This window comes from Artibeus jamaicensis, unplaced genomic scaffold (assembly GCF_021234435.1).
Source record: "Artibeus jamaicensis isolate MK-2021 breed Jamaican fruit bat unplaced genomic scaffold, CSHL_Jam_final contig_685, whole genome shotgun sequence".
In the NCBI taxonomy this organism is placed as follows: Eukaryota; Metazoa; Chordata; class Mammalia; order Chiroptera; family Phyllostomidae; genus Artibeus; species Artibeus jamaicensis.
In genome coordinates this window covers 24,432,441-24,456,814 of record NW_026521924.1, presented here as the reverse complement: position 1 = coordinate 24,456,814, position 24,374 = coordinate 24,432,441, and the positions used below count along the sequence as shown (strand labels likewise).

The window sequence follows — 24,374 nt, the reverse complement described above, 5'->3', positions numbered from 1 at the left end:
CTGGCCTGCTCCCAGCTCCCCCTCCCACCTGAAGCTCCCTCCAGCTGCAATGAACTGAGACCTCTGTCCCCAGGGATGGACACATGCTGTCCAACCAACTCCACTGCTGGAAATGCCAATCCCTGACCTAGACCTTAGACCTGGCACCTGCCCCTCATCAATCCTGACTCTTCCCAGCTACCAGCCAAGTGCCAGCCTAGCCACCGGTCCTAGACCACCACAGACGACCACCACCACCACCACAGCCTCGGGAAAAGCAGGGCCCCATGGCCAGCCCTCTCCCTCTCACTCACCAGTCTGACCCAGGGCTGGGCTCATCACAGGCCAAGCCAAGGCTCTCGCAAGTCATCCACCCGCCCTCACCCAGCAGCCAAAGTCCTCAGAGCTCTGAGATGCCCACTGAGTGCAGACACAAAAGGGACCCTGCAGGGTCCAGAGCCCCAGGGCCGGGCTGCACAGACAAGGCTGCACTCAGGACGAGGACTCAGGTCCCCACATCCCTTGAGGACCCAGGGAGCCATGGGCAAGGCCCAGAAAGAAGATGGAACCAAACAGTACAAGGGAAAAGGCAAATTTATTCAAGAAAATACACCAATGGGTGAGGAAGAAGCACGCCGGTCAGCGCCCTGTCTCCTAAGCAAGGGTCTGAGATGAGGCCAGCCTGACCAGAGCCCGGGGCTCCCTGTGGCCCGGGGGTGGGAATGCTGTTAGCACCAGAAGTTGCCGCAGGCACAGCTGCACTCAGAGACGGGACAGTGGTGGCCCGCGTCTCCACCTGAGACATCTGGGGAGGGGCTGGCAGCAGGAGGCTCCTGAAGGCGGTCCCCTGAGTGTGGTTCTTGAATTCATAGACCAGCCTCAGTCCCCCAGCCCCCTGTAAACATGAGAATGGGCTCTCAGCCACTGAACCCCTCAGGACAAGATGAGGGTCCGAGATGTGTGGCTGGGCTTCAAGCGGCCCAGGAGCTGCCGGGCTTTCTCCTGCATGAAGAGCTGGTCCTTGGTCCCCCCACAAGCCACGGTCTTCCAGGCACTGGTCATCTGGGGGGAGGCAAGGAGGTTACCAACCAGGCAGGGGTAGCATGCTCCCAGGGAACCCCGGTGAGCCTGGCAGGAGGGGTGGAGGACATTGCTGTGACCCCCCCCCCCCCGACCCTCAGGAGGCCACTCCCATCTCTGGGTTCCTAGATCACATGGCCACACCCCTCGGTGGCACCAGGCTCCACAGACTGGTGAGGAGGGGTTCACACATGCAGATATTCACACAGGGGCTGCCAGGGCAGGCCCCGCCCTCAAGGACAGGCACATACTAAGCAACTAAATAGAGACAACTTCATTACAAACGAGACCCCTGAGGGGGATGTGGGTATGTGCATTCCCTGAGGGAGTGGCATCAGGACTGACTGAGGCCCGAAACCCGTTGGTCAGGAATCCAGGCAGAGAGAGCGGCCTGTGCAAAGGCCCTGAGGTAAAGAAGGGGGCTGAGCAAGTCCCCACGGGTGGTGCCACATTCTTGGCCAGCACTCACGGGGGCAGGGGTTGGGAAGTGGCTTCGGCACTTCTGGGATGTCACTGGCTTCTCGGACTTGGCCTGCAGGAAGCCCTCGTTGAGCAAACTGTTGTCCCCTTTGATGCCTGGCAGGGTGAGGCTGGAGGAGCTCGATGGGACGTGTGTTGGCTGAAATCAAACCCAAGGCTTAGAGTCACCGTTCTGCCACACGCTCAAACAACACCCAGTGGCACCCCAGCACCACCGCCTCCTGGCTGTGGCGGCCTCGGGCAGGACATGAGCTTCCCTAAGGCCCTGTTTTCTCTTCCAGGCGGGGAGACCGTTTAAAGGTTAGGAAAGCATCTGTGAAGTGCCTGTTCCAGGGCCCAGCGCCTTGTAAATGCTCAACGACACTGGGTCCTTTGGTGTGAGGCTGGCTCGTCCCAGCTGCCTCAGGCGGGGGCTGGGTGCCGTGGTTTCTCCCAGGACCAGGAGCAACCACCAGCAGTCATGACGAGGAGCTGCACAGAGCACCCAGCCTGCCCAGCGCCCCATGCTTAGCCTCTTCACTCTCCTCACAGCCTGCTTGCTGGGCCAGGACTCGACCCAGGCCCACCTCTCCAAATCGTGTGTTCTTAACCGCTTGCCACAATGTTTTTTTTCTTTTTGGTGCTTATTTTATGTGCCCTACACGATACCAGCTGCAGGTCTGGCTGGAAGGCACCAAGTGCAGAGGGAGGTATCTCTTCAAGGACTGTGGGTACCAGAAGAGCTGGTCAGCAAACCCCTTCTGTCATGACCCTTGTGAGGTGTTCACTGCCTCCCATTGGATGCTAGGGCCAGACAGGCTCCCTGTCGTCAGCTTCAAGGGGCCCGCACTGTGGCATGCAGCCTGGCGGGGGAGGGGAGCGGAGTCTCTGCAGGGACCGGCCCTGCCCTGCCTGAGGCCAGTCTGGGAACCAGACAGCACCCGCCCCAGGACCGACATGCCCCTACCATGGGCTGCACTTGAGGCACACCATCGAACTCCAAAGTCACCCCCAGGAGCAGGAGCCGTGAGTGGGACCCACGTGCGGGTGCTGGGGACCCAGACACACGGTTTTTGAAAGTACTCTGAACAAACTCAGCCCTCGCCAAAGAAACCTTTCTGCAAAGGCAGTAGCAGAGCTGCTCTGACTGATGCTGGGCAGGTGTCCAGGCCCCCCCACTATCAGCCACCCCCGCCCCCCGGCCCGGCCCGGCCCGGCCCAGCCCGGCCCAGCCCAGCCCAGCCCAGCCCAGCCCAGCCCAGCGGACTACTTCCCAGGACCCCCAGGCTGGCCCCACCTCCAGGGCCCTCCCCACAACTACATGGTCCCCGAGGCAGAGGCCTCCAGGGAGAGTCCCTCCGCAGACAGAGCGGAAGAGCCTCTGTCTCGGGGACAGTGTCTCTCAGGTCCCTTACCAAGGACACAGCCTTTGGCACTGTGGACATCAGCTTCCCGTCCTCGTCCACGATGTCAAGAGCCAGGGATTTGCGGACTTTCTTGATGGGGCTCCGCCGCAGCTGGAGGTGGGGAGAAGGAGGTGTTGAGGGCAGGATCGGGGGTCCCTCGGGGGCCTAACCGCCCTCTCCCAGAACCGAACCAAACATAGCAGAGCCAGGCCCAGCTGAGAGATGTGCCGGAGGGGAGGAGGGGTCAGGGCTTGAGGGACCCAGCCACACTGGCCCTGCGGCCCACCCACCCTGCACCCCCGGTAGACCCACACCCACCCAGAGGCCTGCTCCACACCCCCAAACGGGCTCAGCACAGCCCCATGTCTCTAACCCTCCCCCCCGAAATAATCATCCAAGTTACACCTAAAATCCCCACCCACAGGCAGTAACTCCGATGTGAACCCCATGCAACAGATCCACAGCCCACTCTGCCAGGGACACAACGCTGACAGCAAAGGGTCGGTTCAAAGAGGAGCAGGCAGGGTCCCCGACTCCAGGGCCTCGCCTCGGCCAATTTCTTGCAGAACCACCCTCGGGAACAAGGGCAGCGCAGCTCCACTTCCCCAGCCATGGCCCTGGCCCCGCTGCCCGCCCTCACCACCCACTCACCCCAGCCTTCCTCTTCTGCTTCTCGGGCCTCACGTCATCCTCGCTGACCAGCTCGATGCCGGCCTCGGAGCGCAGCACCTCCTTCAGGTCCTCCTCCAGGTGCGGGGTCTGCGGCTGGGGCAGAGAGGGTCGTGTGAGGCTCCCAGGCCATCGGCAAGGGGCAGAGGTGCGTCCGGCTGTCCTGGCTGATGCAGGAAGGAGGTCCAGTGCCGGGATGGCCCCAAGTCATTACAGCAACTCCCCGCAACCCCGTGAACAGCTGTCAGCTTCCACAGCATAGAAGCGGAGGCTCGGAGAGGACAAGAGCCTGGCCAAGGCCACGAGGCTGCGGACCCAGAACCTGGACCTGCTTGAAGGCCCAACCCCTTTGCCCCTTTGTTACCACTGATGGGGAGGCTCGGTTCCACCTCCCTTTCTCAGGCCTGGGGGCCCCAGGCAACCTGTCTGGCCTCAGGTGGCAGGGACCGAGAAAGGTGAGCTGTGTGGCAGCACCTCAGAGGTTGCTCTGAAAGCCCGTGGGCATTGTGGTTGCTGCTGAGGGCAGGTTGCCTGCGACTTGCCCTCTCAGACCTGTCTGGGGAGGGTGCGGACAGAGGAGCCAGACGCCTCGGACAGGAATGGGCAGTGCTCACTAGCACCCAGCCTGGGTAACTTGCTCAGCTGCACCACAGGGCAGGGGCACCTTGGCCCCTGCCACCAGGCTTCGCATGAGGACCCCACGCAGTGAGGGGATCTCGCTACAGCCCTGGGTCACAGGTCCAGCGCTGCTCTGCGACCAGCCTCTCCCTCACCTCCGACTGGTTTCTGAAAGAGCTGCCCCTGTCTCAGGGCACCCAAGGTGCCAGCTGCCCTTGGCATTGGAAAAGCTGACCATGTCACGAGCTGGGAGGGGCAGGGCAAGGAGCAGGGCGGTTGGCACTCACGCTCACTGGCCACCTCCAGGCCACCCAGGAACGGCTCTCCCGTGCTTTGTAATGAACCAGCAGTCAGACAAAAGGCTGCGGTTTGAGGGGCGATGATGCACCAAGTCCCCAAATTCACTCCAGCATCTGAACAAGCCCTTACGGGTCCCAGCACCTGCTGGTTTCCTTCCTTGCACTCACGATGTGCTGAAGGTGCTTAGCTATTCGGCCTCCATGGGTTCAGTTCCTGCCTCCACCGCCCCACACTGAGCTTCCTTCCCCAGCACGCTGTGAAGCTGTGGCCCCGCCACCACCCGGTGCTGCCCCTCAGGTCAGATGACTTGTTGCGTAAATGCAGCCTCGTGTTCCCCATTTATAAAACAGGATGCCTGCAACTTCCCGGGGCCGCTGGAAGAACCCCGTGAGGCCTCAGCGGGTGCCGCAAACAGGCTGCAAATGGCAGGAGGCACCTGGGAGGCCCCTACTGCGCAGAGCTGTCCGCCCTCGCCACCTACCAGGCTCGCCACCTACCAGGGGCTTCAGGGGCCCGTACTTCTCCAGGGCGTTCTTGAACGGAGTCGGCGTGTGGGGAGCATTGTCCATGGAGTACTTCTGATCCGGGGTCACAAACCTGCCAGGGCCGGAGGAGGAGGCGTAAAGACGGGCTTGGGGACACACGTCAGATGCCCTCCCAGCTCCCCTCCACCTGGACCTCTGGCCTCTGCAGCAGGGAGGAAGCCCCCAACCCCCACCAGCTCTGGTCCCCTGGCATTCGCCCACGCCCCTCCCCGGCCAAGAGGGTCTTAATCGGGGACGGAGAGGAAGGGTCTGTCCTCGGAAACAGGAGAGAACAGGAGTCTGGAGGGTCCCGGAGACCCGGGTGGGTGTCATCAGTCTAGGATGAGGACTCCACAAAACGAGGGAGGCTGTGGCCAGCAAGAGAGGGGCAGGGATGGCAGTGGGGATCCAGGAAGACCGGGTCCGTCCCCCACCTCTCTCCGGAGAGCAAGTGGCAGTGGCGTCAGCAGCAGGAAAAGGCAGGACAGACGTCAGGCACGAGACGGTGAGGCCGACGCACATGCTTAACTTACCGTCTTCCCCAGTCTCCTCAAAATGGTCACAGTGGGGACCGAGACGTGGAGGGGAAGCCTTAGCAGAGAGCAACCTAGGCAGGGTCTGGTCCGCAAGCAGAAATACTAGGAAGCTCCTACCAGACGTGGCCCCACCACCGTGTGATTCCTGCCTGCTGGGGAGTGGACAGAAGAGGCGCCTCGCGCCGAGCCCCAGGGCTGCGGGCGCGGCCGGCCGCTGGCTGTGGGCAAACTCCGGCTCTGCTGGCAGGTGCCAGTCCCCACGGGCACGAGACCTGCGTGACCTCCGTCAGCGGGAGGCACCGCCACAGCCGACACTCCCGAAGCCCCACTGGAGAGTCCGAGGCTGTGAGAAACACCCCAGGTTGCCAGGAACTTGGGGGCAGAGGCCGGTCCTGGACACAAGTGCCCAGGCTGCCACGCCAGCCACTCCCCTCTGCCCGCCAGTCACTCCACAGGGAGGTAAAAAGGCACAACGCATTCATTTCTTCCTTTCTGGAGACCCAGAGATCAGACAGGGGACCCTCACCACCTGATCCTGTATCCTCATTACCTCCCACCAGGGACACGGAGACTGCTCTGTGGGGACCAACAGACAGGCAAGCACCGGCTGGATGCAAACACTTCCCAGCTCAAACCGCTGTTTAAAGGAATGAATCTGAGCCAGGACTCCAACATCTCTGTGAGACACAGAGCTTTTGCAACAAACAGGAAAAAATTCCAGAACCTCCTGAAGTCACCACGTCGGCAAGAACTGAGAATACGTGTGTGTTGGAGAACGGAGGGAGGCTGACTGGAAAGAAAACGCACAAGATGCCCGACTGGAGATGCAAACACGCACTTCTGGGGGCCGGAGGGCCCAGCGGGTGGGAGCGGCAGGAAACCGAGTGGGTGAACGAACCCGGGTGCTCGTTCGAAGGAAACGACTGAGGATGATGAGTGGGAATTCAAAGATGAAAAGGGCCGGAGCCCACCTAAGGTAGGAAGAGGCAGGGGGAGACCCCAGGGACACGAGGATGAAAGAAGGAACAGCGCGTTTGCTCGGCTCCAAGTTTACATTTGAGTTTGAAATGAAGACTTGGGGAGACAAGAAAGAGCACACCTACACATAACATAGGCCGGCACATTTCAGGAGTAACTGAAACAAAACGAAAAGTCTCTACACCTATCAAGACCCAGAGAGAAATAAAGAGTTCCTACAAAGAATCGACAGCCAGAGAGGTAATCGGAAATCTCTAAAACATAAATGCTATCAGGAACACAGAGCAGAGTCTACTACGGCTTCGGGTCCCAGCTGGTCTCCCTCCAATTCCTACATCCAGCACCTGCTGTTGACAAACCACGAGACAGCCCTGGCTGGTGTGGCTCACTGGACTGACTCCCCAGAGGGAGTGTGTGAGAGGCAACCACACATTGATGATTCTCTCTCTCTTCCTCCCTTCCCCTCTAAACTATATAAAATCTTTTAAAAAAGAAAAAAAAAGACACAGAGCCCAGATCCCAGAAAGCACAGGCTTCATATACTCCTCACTGATACCCTGCCCTCTGGAAAGAATATGAATCCAGCAAATGGCTACATTTAAGACAGGGGAAGGTTTGCTCTTATAAACCAGTGAAATCTTAAGGCTGCATTCTCAGCTCACCCGGGCCCTTCCCCACTGACCCTTCACCTCTCTGGCTTGAATGAAGGGTCATTTCTCAGGAAACGCATCTATGTTCAATTTCAGGCCACCTGTTGAGAGTGATTTCTGACCAAGGGACTCATAAATCTTCCGAAATATGTATCATTCAGCTAAAACTCCTGAACTGATTTCTGAATTATAGAACTTACTCGTGCAATAATAAATAGCGATGCCTCTCCCACGGCCAAGTAACAAGCGGAAACTGAGCCGAGCAGCTCCCCCACCAGGAATCGGAACCACGAGTGGGCGGACAGACGTGGGAGGGAACGGAGCCGCCACCGCGGCCTCAGAGAGGCGGTGTTTGGGCCTGGGAACTCACAAAACTAAAACCAAACTTGGTCGATAACGGTTCTGAACAAAATGGCTCCTTTACTTGAGCGAAACCATTTTGAAGACGGAGACTACGGAGTTTTATCTTGGAGGATAAAAGAACTATTCGCAGAAGTCTGTATTTTATTCGGTAAAAACGCGACTCCTCATGCTGGCTCTTCACAGATGTCAGCAGGGCGCTCCCGCCCAGGCAGCTCTGTGGGGTCTCACACCGACCGACCCCCCCCCCCCCGCTGAGAGATGGAGGCGGCGGCCCACCACGGGGAACAGAGGAAGGTGCGCGGCAGAAGAATGCCATGACCGCGTGCCGCCAAGACCCGCTCTGAGCGCGGCTTTCATGAAATGCAGACTGTGGGTCCCTGACCCAGCCCAGATAGGCAGCGGGTTTGAGTTTTCGAACGTTTTGCCATCATTAAGACAAGTCCACTCTGGGCGTGTGGGGATGAAAGACGGCATAGGAGCAGAGAGGACAGTTTGGACACCTGGGGTTTCTCTCAGTTCGATTCGTAGGAACATGACCTTGTGGAACGCTAACGCGTTCATAAAATTTGCAACATGTAATAAGAAGAAAAGAGTCACAAACGGAAGCACCTGAACTTTGGAGGCTCAGGAGGCAGAAGGGAGCACTCGCTGCCGACAGGCACCAGGGACGGACAGACGGACAGACAGACCTGGGGGAGGGGCCGCAGCCTCCCCAAAGGCCACTCAGACACAGTACATTTGTGCTTGAAACTAGTCAGTCTCAGAGACTGGTTTTTCCATAGCAATCTGGACTCTGTTCCTGAGATTAGAAACCCATCAGATTAAAATGTAAAAATGAATTAGAACAACAGTAAACAAAATACCCACGGTAACGGACCAGACTATACTGACAAAAATGAGGGGAGGGTGGCGGCCACGGGGCTGCTTTCTCATCCCTGAGACTCGGGTGTTTTTCCGAGGGCGCCCCCTCTGCCCCCGCCAGGCAGCCGCTGCAGGGGGAAGGGGCGGGTCCTCCACTCAGGGCCACGGCGGGCAGGGCACTCACGCAGTGTGTTTCTGGTGCAGGGGCGTCTTGTCCCGGTGCAGGGGCGTGGTGACCACCACCTTCTGGCTGCACACTGGGGTGGACGTCAGCGAGGGGCTCTCCAGCTCTAGTGTGTCCTGTTTGTTCCAGAAGTTCAAAAACTGCCAGGGGAGACCAAGAAAACAAGACAAAGTGATGACCTCTGGGGAAGGCGAGACCCTCCCACACTCCCCCCCATGGCTGCTCTGGCAGGCCCCCTCCTGAGAAAGAAGACCCCCCACCAGCCAGGCCTCGCCATCCTGGGCTGCCCCTTGGGCGGCTCAAGGCCCCGCTGTCTTCCTTCTCCAGCCAGCAGCCCTCACTTAGGGTCGTTTATGGGCTCAATTGTGTTCTCCCAAAATTTATCTTGACATCACATGACTGCAACTCTATTTGGAGACTCAGCCTTTAAAGAGATGATTACAGTAAAATGAGAGCATGTGGCTGGGCCCCGATCCCATAAAACCAAGATTGCTGTCCTTAGATCATAAAAGGTAAGAGATTACGAGACGAGGCAGATTAGGGTGCAGACAGACAGGCAGGCAGGAGATCCAGTGAGGACACAGGGAGAAGCCAGCCACCTACGAGCCAAAGTGAGAGGCCTTGGAAGGAACTAACCAGCCTATCCCTTCCAGGACTTTCTGTCAGGCAGTGCAGTGTGTGGTGGTGTTACAGCAGCCCGAGCAAATTAACATGGGACCCCCTCATGGAAAAACCACAAGCAGCCCCAGTAGTGGGGCCTGGCCTCAATCCCTCTACTGCAGATGAGGGTGTAGCCTCCTGCAACACCTCTGGGCCTCACCAGCATCTCTCACATCCGCCCGGGAGGCAGCCTCCACTTGCTCTGTTCCCACCCAGGATGCCCTGTTCACACCCAGGACACGGGAACTCCAGGAGGGGCCCCTTCCCCACCCCTCCAGTCCCTCCTCCTGGAACCCTACCGCCCCACCCCCCATAGCTGCTACACCCCAGTTATACTCAAGACTCTCCACGGCTCCTGCCCCCAAATTGCTCCCGGCTCCGGACTTCACACCCCTCACCCTGCCCTGCCCAGCTCTGCACATTTGTTCCCAAGTCCACTAACAAAGTGCAGGGCAGACGCAGGTCCAGAGAGCCTGCACGCCCCACAGTGCATTCCGGATCAACTCCTGACAAGCACCCTCCCCCCCAACACCAGCTGCCCTCCTCACCCTGGCCCCCAGTGACAACAAACCTGGTAGGAAACAGGTGCTCAATATGTTGATTCTTTGAACAAACACTGAGCCCTAACCTGCATCCCTCCACTCAAGCAATTCCTCCTCTTCAGGGAAGCCTTCCTGGGTGACACCCGGCCCCCAGACCACATGCACCGTTAGCCTTCTCCTTCACTTCCCTTATCATGTTTATTTGGGTCTTTTTTACTAACTGGCCTTCCTGCCAGAATGCCAGCTTCCTGGGGGCACCCCTTCCCCTCCAGCCCTCACACCAGCAGGCGATCCAGGAGCACACGTGCTGAACGTGTGCCAGGCCCTGCACCGGGCCCCAGGAGCCTGCACACAGAGCCCAGTGAGCAGTTGGGGCGGGTTGGGGGGCCCACACACCTGGGACGGCGAGAAGGGCAAGGTCTTGACGGGCGTGCTCTTGGGGGTGAGGCTGTTGCAAGAGTCCAGGAAGGACAGGTTGGCGCTGTTCTCTGTGACGGGGGACAGGGCGACACGCCTCTTCTTCTGCCGCTTGAGCACGGAGGGCGGGGTGCCAATGCCCAAGCTCCCCACTTCGGTGCTGGGGGAAATGGGGATCAGCTCGCCCCGGCTGCCCCGGCTGAGGTCTGAGATGGTGTGGCCGTCCAGGCGGTACTCGGTCACACTGGGCCCAGGCGCGACGGACTGGCGGGGCAGCGGGGCCTGCCGGGGCTGCGGTGGCTGTAGCTGCAAGGGGCTGCTGCCACTGCTGCCGCTGCCCTCTGGGGACGGCTCCTCGGGGAGGTCAAACTTACTCAGGTCACACCAACCGTCGGGGTCCTGCCCAGAGAGGAGGGGTTAGTAATCACTGTGATTTCTCTGCTTTCCTTCCAGCAGATAGAGGACTCACTCACAGAAGGAAATTAAAACGAGTGTCAAGTACGATCCCACAGCCCAGGGACAATCACCGTTAACACTGCCTCTCATTTCCTCAAGCAGCCTTCTATCTATGTCTGTATGTCTGTGTCAGTAAATAAAAATGAAAACCTACTGTGCTACCTGTAATGTTAAAAAATGGCTCAGTGGATTCAGCCTGGGCCTGTGAACCAAAGGGTCGAAAGTTGGATTCCCAGTCAGGGCACATGCCTGGGTTGCAGGCCAGGTCCCCAGTAGGTTGCATGGAAGGCAACCAACCACACACGGATGTTTCTCCCCTTCTCTCTAAAAAAACCAACCAACCAACCAATAAAATGGCCCATGCAGCCCTGGCCGTGTAGCTCAGTAGGTTACAGCACCACCCCGATACACTAAGGCTACAGGTTTGATCCTGGGATGGGGCACAAGCGAGAATCAACCAACAAATCCATACATAAGTGGAACAAACAACATTTCTCTGTCTCTAAAGTCAATGAAACAAAATGTTCCGTGCAACACTTATTCAAGGTATACGAAAACACAAAGAAAGCCCAAATACCCATCAACAAACCAAAGAGACAAAACCTATCAAAGAAGCCCCATGGCCACCTGCCTGTTCATATCCTGTGGCTTCAGGCAGGACACCACCACCGGCTTTAGAATGAACCAACCCATGCATTTCTTTACCACTTTATCACTTATGTGTGTCCCTAAATGACACCTAGTGCTGTGCAGGTTTTTAACTTCAGTGTGAGTCACTTCTATAGCCTGCTTTTTGTTCCCTTTAAAATTTCTGTAAAGCAAAGCACTAGTGTCTAATTCTATTACCTACGAGTTAAATGTTTAACTATAAATAAATTAGTTATTATGGTAGAAAAATCTCAATTTCTATAACTGAAACATTCCACCATATGACTCTCAGTTATTTAACTACCCCTCCTGCAGGTGCTGCGGGGGAGCGACCGAGAGCAGCATCTCCACAAATCGGTGGCTCCGTCGCCGCTGGGCCTCACTCCTGGCCCAGGCCCCTACCAGCTGAGTGGTGCTGGGCAAGCCTGCTGGCCCCTCTGAGCTTGGGAGGCCCTCACTGGTGATGAGCCCGCGACCTCCTTCACGGGGCTGTTGAGAGCATGCACATAGGCAGCCACTAAAAAGGCTGGCATGCAGTAGGGACTCAAATGTTATAGACTTCAATTACTAGGTAAGCACTGAGCCTCGCATACACTGGGTGCTTGATACAAGTGAGCTCCCCTCGCCCCTCCTCTGTGCCCAGAAAGTGGAGGAGGCAAGTGGCCACACCATGAAGCGCCAGGAGCCCCCTCAAAGCCCAGAGGCACCCACACGGCGGCCTCGGAGCTGCGCGCTGCAGACTGATGAACGCACTGGACCTGCGTCTCCAGCTGCTCTGAGATTCTGCAGAGAGCAAGAGACACCACAGACAGAGCCCAAAGCTGGGTCCAGTCCCAGCTGCTGGGGCTAAGAGACGAGACCCAGAGTCAGAGGGTCTTAGAGATGGCCCCCTAGAAACCGTACCATCTGACCACCAGTAAACAAGACAGTGAGTACATACAGCACCACAGCCAAGACCACCAAGCTTACTCACTGTGTGACCCTGGGTACGTGACTTGACCTCTCTGAGTCTCAGTCTCAGCTACATAACTGAGCAAGAACACACCTCACCAAATACTGAGTGGACTGTCCCTGAGGCTCAGATGCTGGCACGTAGCAGATGCTCAATAAACACTGTTGTTTTTTTTACCAAGGAAAGGCAAAGGCCAGGTGGGAGGGCCCACGTGCGGTGCTGTCCCTGAGCTCCACCGCCCCTGGGTGCCAGGCCTCTTGCCCATCAACCCGAGACCCATTCCACGCAGGCCTGGCTGATGCAGCTGGGCACTGGGGGCACCACCACCCACCGCAGAGCTCCCAAAGGGCACAAACCACAGCCAGCCTGGCCTCTGGGCTGCAACACCTGAGCAATCAAAACCCACTCACCGCTCCGGCCCCTCCAGCTCCCAGGCCCCTCTCCAGGGACACCCGGCCACGTGTGGTGCCTCAAACACCATGCTCAACTGCGCTGTGTTTTACTGGCCTCAAACACCCTGCCCCTCCATCATCCGTGAGGACTCGGTGCGCTGCCCCCTCCCCAGGGGAGCCCTCCCACCCCACTACATGCTTTGCATTGTGAGTCAGAGCTCCCGAGGCAGGGACCATATGGCAACTATCTCAGGTTCCCCAGGCCCTGGCTGCAGGCTGGGCACTCAGCATCAGCTCAGTTAATGTTACTGGGATACGGAGTGGACAGAAGGATGCCCGCCCACGAGAGGACGACTCCCTGCCGGGGGCTGCTCCGGGTCCACTGGGAAGTGCCGAGACCAACATTACCGACTCGATCAAGTCCAGGGCTTCCGAGAAGCTGGAGCCCACGGCAGGGATCAGGAGGTTTGCGGCCTCCACCACCCACTTATAGGGCAGGCTGGTCTCTGGCGAGGAGCTCTCCTGGTCTTCATGTGTGGGGACATCATCCAAGGGCTCTGGTGTGTGCACCGCATCCAGCTCTGCAGGAGCAGCTTCTGGCTCCTTCGCGGGGGTTGCGGCTGTGGCCTCCTCCTCACTGCTTTCCTCCTCCTTCACGACAGGGAGCGCCGCGGGCCAGGCGGTCACCAGACCTCCCTGCTGGACACAAGGGCACACCCGGGTTTGCAGTCTCTGTTCCGAGGTAAAGAAGATGCTGTATTCCAGCTAAAAGCTGCACCACCTGAACTGAGTAAGGAAACCCTGACGAACCCAGATCGAGAGACAATCTCTACCACCACACTTTGAAGATCTCAGTATTGTGAAAGAAGATGAAAGGCTGATCACTGATCACAGTTAAAAGTGCCCACAGGAGACGTGACAAGTGAATGCAACGTCTGAGCAAGGGCAGGAAAAAACGAGACAAGGACCGCAGATCAGAGAGGGGGAAGCAGGACAGAAAGTGCCGAGTCGGTGTTCAGGTCCTTAAATCAGACACGACTGTGGCTGTGGAAGGGAACGCCTGTGTTCTCTGGAAACACACTGACGAAGAAGAGGCACTGCACGGAACCGGCCTTCCAGCGGCTCAGGAAAAAAGTGGGATCTCCGGTCGGGGCAGGTACACGACATCACCCGATGAGTGAGTAAGTGGAACAAATGGATGCTTGTCTCTCCTCCCTCCTCCTCTCTCCAAAATCAATAAATACAAATAAAGAAAAATGAAATTGCCAACATGCTTTTAGTATGAAAAAGCTAGAAAGAGAAATAGGTAGGAAGGGAACTGTTGAGGAGGACAGAGAAAAACTGAGGACAATCCTCGGGTTTTTTGTGTTGGCCTGCTCTGTCCTGCTTCCCCGGTGGGCAGATGAGTGCCAGGTGCGTGCAGAGGTGTATGACCAGCAAGACCACAGTGATCAACAGGTGTGGGTACAGTGACAAGGCAGGACGGGGTTCAACGACGCAGCGATGGCTAATCCTGAGATCGCCCCCACCAACCCGGAGCCGACCCGGTGGCGGGCCCCCCCACCTGGCCTTCCGCAGGCTGGGCGCTCTGGGGAGTGTCCTTGCCCTCGACCTCCAGCAGCAAGTACACGGGGGGCTTGCAGTCTTTGGACTCGCTCAGGAAGCCTCCTGTGTCCACCTTCCTTTTGATGGTGGAATTCCAGTGATTCTTCACAGCGTTGTCTGTCCTGTGGGGGCAAACGGGGGGCTTTGAACCCGGTGGCTCATAGGCCGCAGAGCCTCTCACTTCTCTCCCTGAGCTGAACTCCCACTTCGGTCAATGAGGGTTCAACCTGGGCACTCGGAGGCCTCTTCTGGCTCCAAGACGAAGCCACACGTTTCTAGCCCCTAATGATTCAGAGCCTTTCCAGTCGCCTCTGCTAAAAACCAGCGCACAGGAGAACGGAAGCGCTCACACGCAGGAGGCGCTTCGCCCTCGCATTGCAAACAGAGTGACAGCGTGGCCGAGCAACCGGACTAAGAGGAGGGGCTGGACACTCTCACTGCAGACCACCACCAAACACACACAGAGCATGTGCCAGAGCAGGTCAAGGCCAGACTGAGCCCCCACCTCGCTGCGCCCCTTCCCTATTCTTCTCCACCCCTCACGGGCCATAGCCCTTCCTCCACAAACCCCGCACACCCTCACCTCGGCATCTCAGGCTCCGCTTCTAGGAGCCTGATGCAAAACACCTCCCAGCCCTCCTGGCCCCTCCCATCAGTTCCAGGGTGCTCCAAGCTCTAACGCTCTTAATTCTTTTGCTCACACATATTTAGGAAGTGCCTGTTATATGGTCAGTAAAACAGGAGGCTGCAGTTACAATCTACTCTAGCAGGAAAATGGGCATCCTTGTCTAATTATGGCTGGAATAGAAGCTGGGCCCTGCAGCCAGGCCGCCAGGGACCAAGCACAGGCTGGAAGGACAGACAAAGCTTCTCGGAGGAAATGTCACCCCTGCCAAGAACAAAGGATAAAAATCTGACGTACGCAAGGCCAAGGGTATTCTGGGCTGAGAGAGGGGCACAGGAGCGTCTAGAGAGAGCTCCTGTGTCAGGAGAGGAGGGACAGGCGAGCAAGGATGTGGTGGCCGAGGCGAGGCTAGTGGCCTGAGCCGCCCTCAGGCCACACAGGGAAAGAGGACGAGTCTTCGACCCAAGCGCTAGGAGAAGCCCCACAGGCTGCCTGACTCGGGCTTGACTTTCAAAAGCAGACCCTTCGACGCTTCCTGGGAAACACACCACCTGGCATTCTACTGCCTCTTCCCCTCGAGAAAAGAGCGGTTAAAAGTAAACGACAGTAAGGGGAACATGCACAATGACAGAGAGAACACGGAAGACAACGACAGCAAACGAGATCTGTTTCCAGAAGAGGGAGAACAGTAGGAGAGCAACAAGCAACTTAGGAGACTGGGAGTTGGCCCGGGGGCAGATTCTGGCGAGAATGCAGCCAAGTCTTCTTCCCAGTGCTCCTGGCAAAATCTCAGGAGACTTGGGGCTTGGAGGGACCAGGCCCAAGCGAGGTGCAGGCGAAAACAGGGAAGTGGTTTGGACCCCAGACCCTGGCCTGGACCTCACAAGTTTATTCTCTAAAAAAATAAAATAAAGGAGCAGGCGTCCCTGGTCACAGCAGAGGGCAGGGACAGCAGAGAGCTGAGGTGGGGACTGAGTGAAAAGCTGCAAAGTGGCCCTGGCTGGTGTGGTTCAGTGGATTGAGCACCACACTGCAGGCCAAAGAGTCACAGGTTCGGTTCCCAGTCAGGGCACATGCCTGGGTTGCAGGCCAGGTCCCCAGCTGGGGGCGTGTGAAAGGGAACCTTTCTCTCACACGTGGATGTTTCTCTCCCTCTCTCCCCTCTAAACAAAATTTAAGAAATAAATTTTAAAAATCTGCACAGTGAATTGGCAGTCCCCGGGCCCTCTATCCCCGCCCTGCCCCAGAACTCCCTAGAGTTAGAGAGGTGCCTGTGTCTCTGGGACGAGTGAACGACTCCAGAGAAGAGGAGGCACTTCACCCACAAGACTCCCGTCCTGCCAGCCCCCCCATCCCCCAGCCCCCACCCCCCACCCCAGGCGGCTTACCTCCCGGGCAGCATCTTGGCGATCTCGGCCCAGCGGTTGCCCAGCACCTTGTGGGCCTCGCAGATGATGCGGTCCTCCTCCTTGGTCCAGCAGGACTTCTTCACCTCGGGGTTCAGGTGGTTGTGCCAGCGCTCACGGCACTGCTTCCCCAGCCGGCCCTTCAGGTGCTTGGCAATCAGCGTCCACTGCTTCGTGCCGTACTTCTTCACCAGCTCGATGACCTTGGAGAGGAGCCTTGTGAAGCCGGTGGCCCTGCCCCGGCCTCTCGTCAGCACCTTCTCTCTGCGTGAACCTCTCTGCAGCCTGACTGACCAGTGGAGGACACCCACCCAGCCTTCGGCTTGACCCCCCGCCAAATGCAAAGGCAGGCTCGCAGTCCCTGGACTCACTGGGGTGAGTCAGGGCCCACTGTGTACAGGACACTGTCCCAGGAGTTACCTTCTCATCTTCCTCTTTGGTCCATGGCCCCTTGACGAGGTCTGGATTCAAGACCCTCAGCCACCGGTACTGGCATTGCTGGTCAGTGCGGTTCTGGGAGGAAAGGAACGGTGGGAACTGTGGCCTGGCCCAGGCCCAGCTCAGATGGGTTGTCTCGTTCCTGCACCCACCACACGCCGCACGGCCACGTCAGAACGCGCGTGGCTTCTCTCTGCTACAGAGAGCATGGGAGGAACTGGGCAAACTGAGAACCCACTGGGAAGCCACCTCTGCCACCCTAACACAAGGGCAGCCACCGTGAGCTTCTAAACCCCCATAAAAGCTGGTGGGGGTCTGTCAGGGACCCCCGCTTGCATCTAGGACGTTACTTCCCTCATCATGTTCTTTCAAATCACATGGAAGAGGGAGAGGAGGAATGGGTCCCAAGAGGAACCTGGTGACTTGGTCCTTGAACTCCCCGAGTGACCCAGGAAATAAGGCAGACCGCAGCCCCAGCCACACAGCTCTCCCAGGCAGACACCAGCGTCTTGGGAGGGGGATCTGAGGGAGCCTCCCCGAGAAGGGCCTCACCATGAAGCCCCTCAGTATCGGGGGCATCATGAGCACCAATTCGCTCCTAGCTTACAGAAAGCAATGCAAACATGCCACTAGTCACGTGCCCCCGGTGTCTACAGCGACAAGAGCAGAGCCTGGAGACCACAGACAGACACACTTAGGCTGCGGCGTGTCTCCGCCAGGGTGCCTGGAGCTCCCATTTGGGAAGAAAGGGAGGTCAGGAACTCCCCTTTCCTTCTGCCTAGCACCAAGTCTGTCCCAGGAATGCTGCCGGGTCACTCGGAGCCCTGTCGCTGGGGGAGGGGGCTGTGGAAGGGCTGCACTCACAGGAAAGTGGCTGGCCAGGAACTTCCAGTCCTGCTGTCCGAACTGCCTCACCAGGGCCCGCAGCTGCTCGTCCTGCCAACACCAGAGGGGGGGAGAGAGAGGGCTCCGCTCGCAGGGTGCAGGAGGCAGCTGTCTGGGGCAGCCCGCTCCAGGGCCGGCCACAGCTGGCCATCCAGGCATGACCTGCCATGCGCCGGGCGCTACAGGCGAGGCAACAACGGACCGTCTGGGCCCGAGGGTGCAGAGGGAGCCGGATGCAAACCCAAGTCTCCCACAAACAACGGAAAAGCCACTGGGCTGGGGGCAGGGGGACGTAGGTGGTGAGGCTTGTTCAGGGAGCAAAAGGGACAGGCCCAGGGGAAGTCTGGTGTAGCTAACCCCCACCAGCGCAGTGGGCAAGGGAGAGAGGGATGCAAGCTGATTTGCAGGGGACGGCAGGGGCCAGGCCATGCAGAGGACCAATTCGCGCCTGTGTCCAGCACAGCCCCTGATGCAGTTGACCACTGGGTGGTCACGGTCCAATGTGCTGGCTGTGAAGTTCACTTTGGCAGCTGCAGGAAAGGGGGCTGCAAGAGGGCAGGATGGAGAAGAGGAGGCCAGAGATGATAATGACATGGTGCTGGAGTCGGGAACACGGGGGCAGAACACAGAGGCAAAACTAGCCAGCAGGCAAAACAGTGTCTGCTAAAGCCGTCTCCAGAAAACGAACCACTGACTCGCACGACAGCCCGGAATATCTCAGTATCATCATGACAAGCGACAGGAGCCAGACATAGGAATAAGCACTGTATGGCTCCATGTGCATGAAATTCTAAAAAACGTCAACCAAACCAGAGGGCCAAAAGGGCAGTGGGCATCCGAACCCCAGGGGTAGAGGGAGGAGCGTGTGCGGGTAGTGGAAGCGTTCCAGAAGGTGCTGGTCTTTTCACAGTAATACAGCTATTGAAATTCATCGAATTATATTTTTTTAAGGCGTTGTCACTGACTGGATACAAAGTATTCCTCAATCAAACTGATTCTAAAATGTAGTTTAAATAAAGAAAATGTGGCACATCCACACAAAGTGCTATTATTTTGCCTTAAAACAGGAAGTTCTGACACGTGCTACAGGGTGGACGAACCTCGAGGACTTTATGCCAAGCGAAATAAGCCACAGAAAGCAGAAGGGTGGTTGCCAAGGGCTGGGGAAGGGGGTGGAGGAATTAAATGTTTATATGTATCGAGATTCCGTTTTGCAAGATGAAAAAGTTCTAGAGACCTACTGCGCTTGGGAATACACTTAACGCTACTGAACTATACACTTAAAAGTGGTGTAATGATAATTTAATGCTACATGTTCTCTCCTTCCCACTCCCCCTCTCTCCTGGACAGAAAAAAAGGCCACCATGGAAATTCAGACCCTCAGCTGCAGCCTGGCCACAGTCCAGCACTGGCTGGACAAAGTCCCCATAAATCTCGTAGCTGAGCCAGCTGACACCCCACTGCTGACCGCCTTCCTCTGCCATCCAGCCTGGCCAGGCCCACGCCTGCCTTCCTCCCAAGTCCATCTCTAGCACCCCTGTCCTTTCGACAACTGCCAGGGACACTTTGCCATTTCGTCTCCAACTCCTCCTGGACCCTTTGGGCCTCTCCCACCTGCATCGCCCGGCCTGCCTGTGCAGTGCCCTCCTCAGCTTCCAGCTGTCTCTGGATCCCAGGCGGTACCCAGATCTCCTTACCCACCCCTTGCACAGCAGGGTAGCTCCCCTGAAGCCGGGCTATGTTCACGTCACTCCTCTGCTTTAAAAACCTTCAACCCTCCACACTGCCAGCTGAAGAATTCACACACCAAGCCTGACACGAAGGCCCTCCAGGGTTCAGCCCCGATCGATCTTCTCTAACCAAGGATGCTTCACTCCAGCCGAACCAGGGCCCCTCTGCCCGGCATTTCTCCACCCACAGCCCATCTCCCTACTGAGACTTTGCCCACTGTTCCGCACACATCCCCTCGGGCTGGATTTCCAAATCCTTATCCTGAAACTTCCCCAACCTCTCCTCCTAAAGGTATTTCAATAATTACCTCCCTGACGCCTGCATTTCAAAACCCTTATCCTGAAACTTCCTCTAATCTCTTCAGGCAACAGCAGCCTCTCCTCCTGCAAGTATTTCAACAATTACTGCAGCTGCCTCTGAGCCCAGAGCCTTATTGCGTCAAGCAGACTGGATCCTGCTAGTGCTGCTGATGGATGGCCTCTCCGTCCCAGGCAGTGAGCAACTCTGGGGAAGGGAGCCCGTCTGTACTGTCTCCAGAGTCGACAACAGCTGTGGGCCCTGGGCCATACATAGTGGGATATGGGATGACCAGACAAGGCTGGCTTAGCACTCCCTTGAAGAAGAATCTTTGATGATAGAAGAGGGGTTCAAAACTCCTACACTGAGGGGGGAAAAAAAGACCTGAAACGAAGCACATCCAGACTAAGAGGTGCAGGAAAATGATAAGGCCAATGGGCGTCCAAGATGGCATGACTAATTTAGAAAAGGATCTGGCAGTTTCTATAAAACACACCCCCCTCCCACGACTGTACCCTAGAATCCTGCCCAGGGAAAACACATCCTCAAGAAGACTTCCCAGGAATCTCACAGTGGCTCTATCCACCACAGCCAAAAACTTGGAAAGAGCCCAAACGCCCATCAACAAGTGAAACACGTGGTGGTACCTCCATGTAATGGAATGCTATTCAGCAACACAAACGAACGGAGTGGTGAGGCACACATTTTGTGCCACACAGGAGAGAGTACAGTGGCATGATTTCATCGACTGGACATTCAGGAATATGCAGAATGAATCAAGCCAAGAAACTGTCTGGAGTTGGGGAAGCTGGACCCCAAAGGGGATGGGATGTTTAGGGATAAACCATGGTGGCGCTTAGTGGGTACACACATATGTAAAGTTAGAACTGCTCACTTAAAAGATGCGTTTGGTTGTACATTAACTATACTTCCTTAAAGTTGCTTAGAAAATAAAAAGAAAATCAATTCAGAACTTGCTGCGACAGGATACAACTTCTTAAAATAACGATAGAGAGGCTGCGGGTTTGGCTAAACCTAGCAGCCACAGGACAAGGAGCACAGTTACTGTCCACCATGCAGAACAAGTCAGATTCTGAGAGATTCGACTGTTGGCCCTGAGGCCTGAGAGACAGACACAATTCCCCTCCCCACCAAGAGTTCTCAGAGACAAGGAAGGCATCAGGGAGAACCACAGGACCCACCCACTTCGTTCACCAGCTCTTCCTCCTCCTCACGCCCATCGGGGCACGCACGCAGCTGCCACCACCCTGCTGTAACTGCCCCTCAATGTCACTCACCTCTTCCTGGGTCCATTTGACCTTACACTTGCTGTCCCTCTGCTCCGGCACGTCTGAATCTGTGTCCTGGTAGTGTAGCTCATCCAAGTCCTCACTGCAGGGAGAGCAAGCTAAAGGTCAAGGACACGGGCAACGTGTGGGCAGGGGCCAGGGACCTCTAGGGAATGGTGTGAGGGAAGCAGGTTTTTACTTTCTGCTTTCAAAAATGTAACTACTTCCACTGTCTTCTTTAGAAATTCTAACAAAATGGGGTTATGACCTATTTTCATTTTCTTCTTTATTCTTTTATTTTCAGGAACACCCTAAAGTTTGGGGAAAGCTACAAGAAAAAGGAAGTTGAAAGCACAGGCCTGCGAACCAAAGGGTCACGGGTTTCATTCCCAGTCAGGGCACAGGCCTGGGTTGCAGGCCAGGTCCCCAGTAGGGGGCGCATGAGAGACAACCACATATTGATGTTTTTCTCCCTCTTTCTCCTTCTCATCCCCCCTCTCTAAAAACAAATAAATAAAACTTTTAAAAAAAGAAAAAGGAAGTTGAAATTTCATCAACATGATGGTATTCAAAACCAGACACCTATTTAATATTTTTTCTTCAATAACAGCTTTTTAAATTTGCATGGATGGTTCAAGGATAAGAGTTGATGGTGTCTGTAAATATGAAGCGCCAGAATTTTAAGAAATATTGATTACTTGGGAAACACATTTTAAATACATTATCTCAGTAATTATGCCCATTTTTTGTACATTCCCTCAAGCCCTGCCCGGGCACAAGCTCATTTCTCCCCTAGAACATTTCTAGAGCCACACAGCCTTGCCCAAGGCTCCTTCCTGCTGCTTCCTCTGCCCTAAGGCCTTCCTTGTCTCACTGACCCCAGGTGAAAGTACGCTCAAACTTTAAAAAAAAAAAAAGTAGGTCTTAGGCTTCCTGTCTCCAGGATGTCAGGGACAGAGGTCAGCTCCTCCTCCACAACAGGGTGGCCTTTGGGGGTTAGCACCCAAAGGCCCTAAATGTTTGTTCAGAGGTTGACCAGGTTCAGGAATGAATGAGCATTCAGTGCCGCCTGTTAGTACTTAAGAAAAGACCAATTAATGTAAAATTTTTGGAAGTGTCTAAACCCAGCAACATAAGGACCTGGAATTCAGCCCAGTCATTTCTGACCCAATTCATGGGGTCTCCCACCATCTCAAAGCAGAAGACAAAAACCCTGTAAGATGCTAATGACAAAATAAAGTTGGCTTGACAATCAACTGCCCCCAGACCTCTTTCTGACGGAATCCACCTTTGGTTCTCCAGCACCTGGCTCGGGATGGAAAAGTGTGCGGCCATTCTCTAATATTCTAATGAGGGCAGCAGCTCAGCTGGGAGAATTCTTTTTAAGTTTTTTAAAATTATTTTTAGGGAGAGGGAAACGTAGATTTGTTGTTCTACTTATTTACGCATTCATTGGTTAGCTCTTGTATGTGCCCTGATCTGGGATGGAACCTACGACCTCAGCCTATTGAAATGAGGCTCCAAACTGAGCTACCTGGCCAGGGACTCAGCTGGGAGCATTCTGTGAGGGATGATAAACTTCTGTCACCAACATGGCGCTGACTGTCCCTTTCACACATTCTCATTATCCCCATTTAATAGATGTGGAAACGGGGACTCACAGGGGTCATGCCACTGGCCTCATCCAGAGCCATGTTCCAAATTGACACCTTCAAGCCCTTGCGTCATAACCCCAGTTGAAAAAGCAGAGGCCAAGTCAGTCAGTGGTGGCAACCACGTGTAGGTCCCACACACCCTTTTTACGCCCTTCCATGTGCTGGGCTCTGCTCCAGGTGGGATGAGTCAGAAGCTGAGCAGGAAGGGGGTGGGGCAGAGGGCACGGGTGGGGGGAGACTTACATCCAGCAGGTGAGGACCCAGGGTGCTGAGGCCATCCCTCACTTGGGAGGGGTTCCCCCCCCCAGTGCCAGGAGAGAGGTGGCATGGGGTTGGGAGTTGTCTGGGGCCTTTGTGGTTCCCTGGAGGAACACTTCCTGAACCAAAAAAATCAGGACAGGGTCTGACAATGACAAATACCTGACCAGAATATTCCTGGGGACTAGAGCTGACCTGGGAAATTGCAGCCTGAAGGCCCTGTGCCAAGGACCCCGACCACTGCCCAGGGATCAGATGCTTCTCTGCTGAAAGGAGCTCTGGGGGAAGCCAATAACCAGTGCTTTTTCAAGTCTACGCCCTGGTCCTGAGAAGGCAAAACCCCACCCAGAGAAGGGTTTAAGGTTATCTGGGCTGCATGAAGCCAGGAAGGGAACAGGGGAGGTCCCCAGAGCCATCCCCATTCCCAGACTGGCGAAAAATCCCCGAGTTCAGGCCCCGGGCGCACAGGTGTTAAGAAAGGGACCTGGGGCCCAGAGACCGGGTTTCAGGCTTACCTTCGCCACTTACTCCCTAGGGGAATGAGTAAAATGTAGACCGCAGTTCCTGCCTTGGCCCCAGGGGCTGCCGAAACTGAATGGTCTCGATACACAATAGTCTCCCCACCATCAACCCCAGCTGATGTAAAACTCAAGTGCAACAGGAAGAAAGGTCTCTGAAACTCAACCCAGCTGAGACCGGGAACCCCAGGTGGTGGGAGACAAAAGATGCCCTCCCCCACTCCATCCGCCGGCACTCTTCTAGAGCGGAGGAGAGGACTTAGGGTGTTCTGTGTTTCCACGAATATTGAGGGAAAAATGCCCACTGGCAAACCTGAACGAACGCAAAGAGGCCTGAACGACAAGCGTCTTCCCGGCTTTGGCCTCCCGCTTGCCGTGACTTGGAGAATCACTTTCCCTTTCCAGGGGTCGCCTCCCCCCCAGATAATGGCTCTTCCAGAGGACACCACTGTCCCACCCCCACTCCGCAATTAGGCGGGAGATGAAATGACCTCATGCAGGGTTTGGCCGAGGTCCCAGGAGACCCACTCGCCCCGGCTCCAAGGCCCAACAGGCCCGAAGAGCCAAACGAGCGGCCCCAAGAGACCCCAGGTTTGGTGCGCCCCCTGCCTCGGGCGCCCCAGGACACAGCATTTCCCGCGGGAAACTCGTTCCGCTCGTGGGGGGCTACGATGAGGGTGGGGGTGGGGCAGGGGTCGGGTAGAGGGGGATGGGTCCTAGGAAAGGGCCCTCTCCCTCTCCGCTCTGCTCACCCGCGCGTCCGCCGAGACATCCCCCCCCGGCCCGGGCCGCGCCGCGCTCGCCTGCCTGCCGGCTGAGCCCGGAGCGGGAGCCGGGCCGGGGTCAAAGCTCGGGTTGCTCTGGCCGCTCCGGGCCCCGGGGCCACGTTAGGAGGCGTCAGCGTATCCGCAGGTCCCGCCGCCGCTCACAGAAACTGCAGCCACAGCTAGCGCGCGCAGAAGCACTTTCCTATCTCCCGCCAAGCGCGTCGGC

At 56.6% G+C, this 24,374-nt stretch overlaps 1 protein-coding gene across 5 annotated transcripts; it reads right to left on the bottom strand.

Annotated features, from left to right (window-relative positions):
- Positions 1-555: 555 nt before the first annotated feature.
- Positions 556-24,374, bottom strand: MYBL2 (MYB proto-oncogene like 2). 5 transcript variants are annotated; one of them, XM_053671024.1, is made up of 14 exons: positions 24,134-24,374; positions 20,960-21,053; positions 17,613-17,684; positions 16,731-16,823; positions 16,293-16,513; positions 14,239-14,401; positions 13,083-13,406; positions 10,206-10,625; positions 8,608-8,747; positions 5,009-5,108; positions 3,576-3,689; positions 2,934-3,035; positions 1,529-1,678; positions 556-1,041 (listed from the first exon to the last, which is right to left on the bottom strand). In XM_053671024.1, exons 1-14 carry the CDS (start codon positions 24,151-24,153, stop codon positions 913-915), a joined length of 2,142 nt encoding a protein of 713 aa, XP_053526999.1. In that variant the 5' UTR covers positions 24,154-24,374; the 3' UTR covers positions 556-912. The 5 variants fall into 5 exon arrangements, with proteins under 5 accessions (XP_053526999.1, XP_053527000.1, XP_037020487.2 ...); XM_053671025.1 differs by having other exon boundaries at positions 13,083-13,373; XM_037164592.2 differs by having other exon boundaries at positions 13,083-13,370.

Excerpts from the sequence above, each read along its gene's own strand:
- MYBL2 (XM_053671024.1), bottom strand. The coding sequence starts at position 24,153 with ATGTCTCGGCGGACGCGCGG. Across the intron at positions 16,824-17,612 it reads TCCTGGCCAGCCACTTTCCT|AACCGCACTGACCAGCAATG; the intron begins GTGAGTGCAGCC and ends CTTTCCTCCCAG. Across the intron at positions 1,679-2,933 it reads TGCCAAAGGCTGTGTCCTTG|CCAACACACGTCCCATCGAG; the intron begins GTAAGGGACCTG and ends GTTTGATTTCAG.